Source organism: Diorhabda carinulata, chromosome 6, assembly GCF_026250575.1.
Source record: "Diorhabda carinulata isolate Delta chromosome 6, icDioCari1.1, whole genome shotgun sequence".
Lineage (NCBI taxonomy): Eukaryota > Metazoa > Arthropoda > Insecta > Coleoptera > Chrysomelidae > Diorhabda > Diorhabda carinulata.
In genome coordinates, this window is record NC_079465.1 from 12,191,017 (window position 1) to 12,200,392 (window position 9,376).

Genomic DNA, 9,376 nt, shown 5'->3' on the forward strand with positions numbered 1-9,376 from the left:
ACTAGTTTTTAAGAATTGCTGGATAAGGTTGACAAACCAGACCGCGATATTTTAGGTAAAAAAAAAACATGTTAGGACTTTAACATCGTTTAAACCAGTTATACTAATTCTGTTGTCAATAAAAAATATTTTAATTCCTATCGTAAAAAATAGTAAGATACTCGTTTACATACTTCACCTGCCTGTTTTTCTGCGAAGCCTATGGTGTCATTTTACCAGGGCTCCAATGCCAAGTTTCTAAGAAGAAGGCACATACAAAATGTAATTACTTAATCTATAATGCATATGATATTTATTTCACGTTTAAGGCCCCTCCACACTCTCGCGAGAACGAAAGAAATATGTGAGAAATGCGAATGTGGAACCGATTCGCGTATTTTTCTCTATCTTTGCCGGAGAACAGCGCGAGAACGTGAGAACAGGCTAGGTTTATTTACACTCACATGTTTCTCAGTAACGAGAGAGTCAGCGATTTGAATGATTTTTCTCCACTTCTTTTTAATCATTTTTTTCTCTTTAATATACGCATAATTATAAAATTCAAATAACAATAAACTTGCTGCAGATAACGTCCATCGTTATCGAGCGGAGAACTGAAATGAGAACTGTAGTGAGAACTTTGTGAGAGAGAGTACCCAAAAGAAGTTCTCACTACATACGCGAGAGTGTGGAGGGTAGGAATCAAACCACAATCGTTCTTTTGAAGCTTTATTTCCGATTTTCGAATAATCTAAAATTGATTATTTCCGATTGTTCGATTATTTTCGATTAATTGAAAATGATCGATTATTTTATATAATCGATTAAATTTTTTGATAATTGCCCTACTGATAACCTCAATAATTACTTTGTGATTGTAGCCAAAATTTATCAAATTCTATAACTCCTCATGATCCTCTTTCATATCTCCCTGATGCTAAATGCTATCTTACACAGTTTCTTCTTTATGCCCGTAGTTTCAACAGGTTTCGCAGGACAATTAATGACATCGATAATAAATACTCATCTGGAACTGATGGACTTAATGAAAAATGGTGTCAAGTCCGCCTGATTGCACATTTATACACCTTACAACTTTAATTAACGTTTCATTTCAAAATGGCACTTTTCCCAATTGCCATAAGACGGCTATAATTATACCTCTGCATAAAGGAGGAGATAAAAAGCAAGTATTTAATTATCACCCAATTGCACTCCTTCCTACGTTATCTAAGATCATAGAAAGATTAGTCAAAGAGGCTTTTATCCTTTTTATTTAAATATAAAATACTTACTACCCATCAATTTGGGTTTTTAAGTAACAAATGCACCAATGATGCTATATTCTCCCTCCTTAATAATGTCTACTCTAACCTAAATAGCCATCACTCTACTACAACAACTTTTTGTGATTCTTTCGATTATGTTAATCATAATATTTCAATTAACAAATTGCAGTATGACGGTGTCTTCTCACAAGCCAATAGAATATGGAGTGCCCCAAGGCTCAGTACTAGGCCTTATTTTGTTTCTTTTGTTTATAAACGACATCGCCTATTTATTTCTCTTGGAGCAACGCTGATGTCACGGCACTTCATAGGACCATATGTAGTAACCTAACCTAACTTATCAGCCTTAAATAACACCACCATTCACGTCGTAGACTCTGTAAAATTCTTAGGGCTTGTTGTGGACAATTCCTTGAAATGGGATTTACATATTTCCGCCTTATCTAAAAAATTAATTTTCTCATGTTTTGCGCTGAGATCAGTTTCCATAGAACTGAACTTATATATCTCCTTAATAGTCTATTATGCCACGACTGAGTCGCATCTCTGATATGCCCTTCCCTTCTGGGGTACGTGTGGTGCGAATCAATTTGAGCGAATCTTCAAACTACAAAAGGGAGCTGTTAGATATTTACGCGAACTAAACAGCAGGGCTCACTACAGGGACTTAGGAACGCGGAGCACGACCTTTACCTATCTACTCCACGATGCAAAAAAATGCCCAATCACTTGCCAATTGAAATCAAATCGATATCATCTTTTCCCACATTCCGCCATAATTTGAGGGAATATTTACTGGAAAGTGCCTTTTACTCTGTAAACGACTTCTATTCTAATAATAATATTTAATTTCAGGCATGCTGCATACTGGTTTAATTTTTGCTATGGACTCATATACTAATTATTACCTATTACCTATAATTTTGTTACTCATTGTGGTTTTCTTCTGCATATTGAAATTTTATTTTAATCGTTTTATCTTTATTTACGATGGAGTCTCTCTAAAACCCTTGGTTAGGTTAGGTTTCTTAATAGTTTGGACAAAAGTGTCCATTTCAAGGTCACTATTGCGAATGTTCCAAGGGGCATCTACTATGTTCCTCCCTTCTTTGTTTTGGAATCTTTGGATGATTGATAAGCTGCTTGATTTGGTGCATCCTCATAGTTGGATACCATAAGTCCAAACAGGCTTAAGTCTATGCTTATAAAGTATAAGTTTATTATGTAGGGACAAAGTGAAGTTTCTTCCAATTAGCAAGTACATTTTTCTATATTTCGAGCATATGGGTGCGCAAAACTTTAAACGTATGTTCCAAATTTCCGTTTTTGAGATCTGTACGTCTAACAGAATCGCGATTTCCTCTTGTCCCTCTAGCACCAAATAAATGAATGGGCTTCATGAGATCAAAATTGCAGTTTAAACACAAACTGTAGAATTGAGGTTATGTTATATGGATTTACATTTGTGTTTTTGAAATGGAATCACAACCTGACTACTTAGAACAATATTCTCTTACATTATTGGATGCAGAAATAAGACCAGAGTACGCATTATTACTCAATAAATAAGACAAAAGACCCTAAGAAGATAATCTATAGTAAAAAGTATAGTTACAAAGAAGTACTACTATAGTATTCGTATTTAAATGCTCAATAAATTGGAATGCAACTTTTGTAGTACAATCATTCACATTTATCCTAAAATTTGTTTATTTTTATAACTGTACTACTGAAGTTATTAAGTGATGAACATTTGTTTACGAATTAATGTCCTCGGAATTTTATTGAAAATATAGATTTAATATTTTTAATAGCATTAAAGTATAATAAAAAATAAATATAGTTTACCAAACTAAAAAAAATGCTTTAAAAGCACATAGAGCTAAAAAAATAAAAAAATTTTGAGACAAGCTTAAAATAAATGAAAAATACTAGTATTTTTGTGAAAAAGGCACGGGGACTTATTTCTCGTACATCAAGCATTAAAAGCGTGGTTTTTGTAAACTATATTCATTTTCCACTTCTTAGTTCGATTTATAGTTGAAAATAATTGTTTTTAAGTTCTAGTAATTAGTACTGTAAATCTACAACAGAGACTGCACGGATGTAAATTTCTACTCAAACATAATAAAATTTAAGCTGTTGAATTTTAAAGTGATACTGATGCAGGTAAATCTCAAATAGAGGGCAGGCTGCTGTAAAATTTATTTTCGCCACAAATGGCGAATTCGGAGGTAAACGCCTTAGCCCCCTCGTCTAACGAACGCAATTAAAGTGGCGAGATATACTAATAGTAGTAAACCACAAAGAGTTACAAACATACGAATACAGGTGAAGCTAATAAGCGTGATAATGAATTTTTATCATTTTAGTTGGTTTTTTGTAATACACTTTAATACGAGGGTTGCCTCTCAAGTTTTGAGATATGGCAACACTGATGTCAATATAGAAAATCTGACATTACCATAATAAAGTTTGCTATTTTTAATGGTGAACGAACTCAAAACATGTCATACGAGTGCTATTTGAGTTGTCTACAGATACTTGAAATATTCATCTTAGTCTTGATTTTCTATGCTTTTGACGTGAATTAAACCAACAGCAGTGTGCCGATTAACTCGCTTCGACTTTTGGTGATAAAGCACTATTTTGAGCCACCGTGTTTCGATGGTTTTCCTTATTCAATCGTGGTCGCTACAAGATGAATTTCGTAAAGGTCGTCCAAAATCCGCTGTTGTGCCAGAAAACATTGATGCTGTGTATAAACTGATATTGTAAAATCGAAATGTGACATAGCGTGAGATTGAGGCCTCCTTGGGCATTAGTTTCACTCGCATACATTTAATATTGTATGAACATTTGGCGTTTAAAGAGATTTGTTCGCGTGGATACCGCAAAATTTGACAATCGCTCAAATAAAGCTTGTGCCTAATGGTGGAAAGAAATGTGGCAAAAATTTAAATTGCGGTGTTTCAAAAGACGTTTATACGAGACTAAACAATAATCGACTTTACGTGCCTTTTAAGACGAGCTAAATCAAACAAAACTTGTTTGCACACGAAGGTAGAATGTTTTTTCGAAATAACTGGTCATGTCACCGTTCCATTAGAGTAACGTAGAAAGGTCAATTCTGAATGATACACCAGTGCCAACAAAACAGTCAAAACATCAAATTAATGGGTCATCCTCCGCACAGTCCTTGTTTGGCAACCAATGATTTCTTCTTATTCCCGCAGATCAAAAATAAATTGCGAAGTCAACGTTTTTCTAGATCTGAAGGAGCGGTTGATGCATTCAAATCACATGTTTGAAGATACCTCAATCGGAATGGAAAAAATGCTTCGACAATGCATGCAAAAGTGTACTGATCTTGATGGAGAATATTTTGAAAAATAATAAAGCCATATCCAATTATAAATATTTGTTTGTATTTGTCTACCTCAAAACTTAAGTAGCAACACTCGTAACCATATTAGTAAATTATTTCCACGAAAAAAATATATAATGATTCATTTTACAACGTTGAATAGTTTCCTTTCTGGTATTCCATGTATTGCACGCTATAAATTTATTATAAAGTCACTTCTGTTGTCAATTACTCCAGTATCGTATCAAATATTTTCAAATGACTTGAAAGGTCTATTTTTATATTTTTCGTGTTCTCTTATACATAGTGAAGTAAAAGTCTTATGAATTTCGTTATTATTTACATAAATTTTGTGATGTACAATACCTCCAAACAATTTTTAAGATAAATTATTAAAATATAATTCCCGGTGTTATTAATTATGTTCGAATGTATGAGAATTTACAACTTGGTGTACTGTAAATTTTATCATTTTTATACATTTATACATATTTCTTATATTGTATTTGATCATAATTTCAGTCCTAGATGATGAATACATAAGTATACAAAAGCTCGGAAAATATATTAAAAGTTAGTCCACTTTGGTGTTTCATTGTCACATTCACAAGATTTATTCGACATTTATGTGTCCTTTGCGATAATTAAAGAAAATTTGAAAACATTTTGGGGCTTCGATATCAAAACGAACGATGCGCTTCAGCGATCAAACTTAAACAATATGAATATTTTTTGACGTTATAAAAAATACATCACAATTTCTTGTTAAATAAGTTTCTTATGAAGTGTCATTTGCAATAGTTGAAGAAATTTTGAGACTTCGATATCAAAACGAACGATGTGTCTTTTGGATGTCGAATTTTGCAATATTTAATTCAATTTTTTAATCTAAGGATGTTTTTTGAGTACTTTTCCTGAAGAGCATTTTTATTACAGTTGAAGTAATACTTTGTTCTCCATTGTTTTCATTAGTCTGAAATAACGGTTGTTGTATTTATTTTTGCTTTATTTAGTCTATTCTAGCATTTTAACAAATCTTTTTTTTCTTTTTCCAAGCAAACCTGCTAATAATGGGCAATTCAACATTCTTTGTAAAAATATGATTATTCTGTGATTATTTGAAAGAACCATTATTTATATTTATACATAAAATTTGCTTTTCCAAACATTTTTTAATATTAATACCAGTTGCTATTATTTCTGATCACATTTGTATTACATTTTTAGTTAAAATATCCTACCCATTCATCCTTAAAACTCTATTTAACATTGGATCTTCTTCTCTTTTTATCACTTCATTAACAACTTCAACTACTTAATATGACCATCAATTGATTTTTTCAAAACATCTTTATCATATTTTTGCAACTTCCATACACAGTTAACAAAGCTACGTATTTCAATTTCAAGAGTTGTATAGTAGGAATTCCATAACTAACAGAAACGACAGCTATAAATCAATCAGTAGAAAAAAATCCCTCAGAGAAAGTCAAACCTCCAATTTTAATTGATTTTGAACCTTTGAAAATCATATTTACTTACCTTCCCAAACAACTCCAGAAGCAGTGGTTACTCTAACAACATTTCCAACTTGTCCAGTCGCCGTATGCATAAAATGTGGATTATTGTATACACCCTCTGATACCACAGATCTGGCAGGTCTAGGAGTCCTAAAAGTATAAGAAAGAAATGTCACTTAAGTTAGCAGAGCAATACGAGCAGACAGAAGAACCAGAAGCAGAAAATTGAGTGCTAATTAAGTGCCACATTACCAAATTTTCCGTTTTTGAGAAATTAGCTGTTCTGCTAACTTTAGAAAAAAGTTAGCAGAGCAATACAAGTTGAATGGGCAATATCAATAGATAATTGAATTAGAATTCTTCCATGTTCAATAATAATTTTTTTTTAAATCATCTTTTCTGGATAATTACTAATCTTTTTTGTGACATAGGATGACACAAATTGAAGTTTAAATATCTTGAGGACCAAGTTGATTTAGTATGGCAGTAATGCAATTATCTATATATCGAAAAAAAGAATGGAATATTTATAAAGTTTGCTTAGGACAGTTTTCTTAAGATCTTCCATTACTAATTGTGCTATTACACTTGAAATGGAAGCTCCCATAGCACAACCATCAATTTGTTTGTAAATTTCATTTTCAAATTTGAAATATGTTGTTGTGAGTGTGAGTTCTATAGCTTTTATGAATTAGTTTTGAGGTAATTCTGTATATTCTTTGATTTTGTCCCATTTGTTTATTAATATATTTTTCACAATGGTAATAGGAATATTTGAATATAAAGAAACCACATCTAAAGAAATAAATACATATTCGTTAGGAATTTTTATACTTTTAATTTTTTCTTTGAATTCCCATGTGTTTTTCATATAGCATTTGTTTTGATATAAATTTTTTTTCAAATAATTAGATAATGGGGTAAGAGGAGTGAATACGTGAAACAATTGGTCAAAGGGGAATGTTAGGTTTGTACAGTTGTGGTAAACCATATATTTTAGTGGGTAAGGCATTGTGAATTTTCAATTTTTTTGCATCTGATGGTGAAATAAAAAGTTGTTCTTACCAAATTTTATTTCATATTTCATCGAATTTATATATTATTTATCAATTATAAGTCTTTTGATAATGCTTCTAGTCAGAAGTGTAACGTCAAGGTGAGATAACATTCTATTAAAAAATCAACCTAAGAGCTTAAGAAGTTTTAACAAAATATAATATTTTAAAAAAGACTGAAATAAGTCGAAACGTCAAAAAAGCTGCAGTCTCCAATATGATCTTATAAATTTAAACTTATTTTTATGAATTTTACGTTATTTTTAATATCAACTTTATCTTTGTATAAATGGAGATTTTTAAAACGATTTAATTTGGCATCTTCTTAATTACAAAGTTGATTCATATTTCAATTAGTGAAACATAATGACGAAGTTGAAATATCGTTTTTTTAAATATCAATAGATTTCGATTGGCACTTGTATTAATAAAACCACGTCATGTAAATAATACATGCAGGGTGCAGAATATGTTCGATTTAATGTTCTAGGATAAGTGGAAATTTCAACTTATGGTGAGGTTTTAGGAAACAACTCAATAATTGAAATAAATGATACTTCTATAAAACATTTTCTATTAACTTACCAAAATTTACAGTAATAGAAACATACAGTAAGAGAACCAACACTTTTGTACTCTCAGTTATGATACCCGTGAAGTGAAAAGTAGCTAGAAACAGTTTGTTTCCCCTGAATAAAAATTTATATCCTACATCTCAACACCATATCCCATTCCTTCTTGCTGCCTCGAAACTAAATTTCTTATAATATTATTATAAGCATCCAATGTACAAGAGTTTTGATACAATCAAAGGAGTAAAATCGTTTAGCTGTGTTGTATTTCTAAACCAGCAAAATAACACTGGGCAAAAGAAAATGCAACAAAATTTAAACAGTATATATAATCGGAATTCTTGAACCAACTACTTAGAGCAACTGATATTCTTGAACTAATTACAAAGGTATAATTGAAAAGGTAACGCTTGTATTTGGACAATTTTTTAATATTTTGTACTCACAAAAAACAGCATTGAATAACATAGCACATCAATAGAATAGATTCTGTTTGTCTAAGCCTACTTTTCCAAAATGTTTATAAACTCTCAATTAATTAATAAAGCTGGAAATATATAATAAAAAGAGTACTACATATGATATTTTATTGGCTTGAGATAGTGTTAATGTCCATGGTGTTCTCTATAGTAAGCATAGTTTGAGTTTTATTTTAATTATTTTTATAGCTTCCATTTTCTTGGTGGAATCACTTTGTAGATCAGTAAGAAAAGAATATACTAAGCCTTTTTATTGTTAAGTCTTTGACAACTTTGTACTAAAATTGATTATTGTGGGGTTGTAGCAATAAAATACCAAAGTTTACTCTTTTTAATATATATCCCAGGTTTTCTAATAACTATGTATTCATCATCACAGACTGAAATTGTGGCCATAAATATAAAATAAAAATATAAACATTGTGTAGGTGGAAAATAAATGAAACATTAATTAATTGAGAATCGTAGTATGAAATTGTCATTGGACATATCTTGTTATATCATTCCTTTGTGTGGCTACAGTACTCGTATCAAGACATAGATGAGTTGCCAGTCTTCTGATAAACCAGCTATCTTCTATTTTGGAAATAATGGAAGCTTTCTGAATTTCAGTTAACTGAGAAGGCATTAAGTACACTTGAATTACCTCACTGACAATAATAGTGAGATTAGGGAGGAGCTCTGATTTATGCAGGCAAAACATAAGTACTTATATGCTTCTTCAGTGAACAGAAGTGTAAAATGTCTACAACTAAATTTATTTAACAGACTTTTGTATGAAACTTCCAGTTCAACTCAAAAGCACATAAACCACAAAGATATATTCACAAAACCAAATATTTCAATCAGAAACTTGATTTTTAATTATCATTTTCCTAACTTATCAATTATGAAATCATTAAATTATGGATCTAGCTTAGTAATTAGTTTAGATCACATATAACATCTAATTACTTATAAATGATTGGGATTTTCCATACTAAAAGACATGTACTAAATATTTGATAATCATCAATATCGTTAAATTGAAATAGAAGATTACACAGAAAATTATTTAATTGCATTTAAAACTGTATTTAATGTTAAAAGTCCAGTCACAAATCAACTGAATATGT

The 9,376-nt window shown here is 30.9% G+C and overlaps 1 protein-coding gene across 1 annotated transcript in view; it reads right to left on the reverse strand.

The window, feature by feature from the left end:
- The window catches only part of LOC130895944 (ataxin-2-like protein), a 56,761-nt gene that overhangs the window by 46,424 nt on the left and 961 nt on the right, over window positions 1–9,376 (reverse strand). The window contains exon 2 of the mRNA XM_057803607.1: window positions 6,178–6,305. Within this exon, the coding sequence (XP_057659590.1) occupies window positions 6,178–6,305 (128 nt within the window). The remainder of the gene's footprint in view (window positions 1–6,177; window positions 6,306–9,376) is intronic.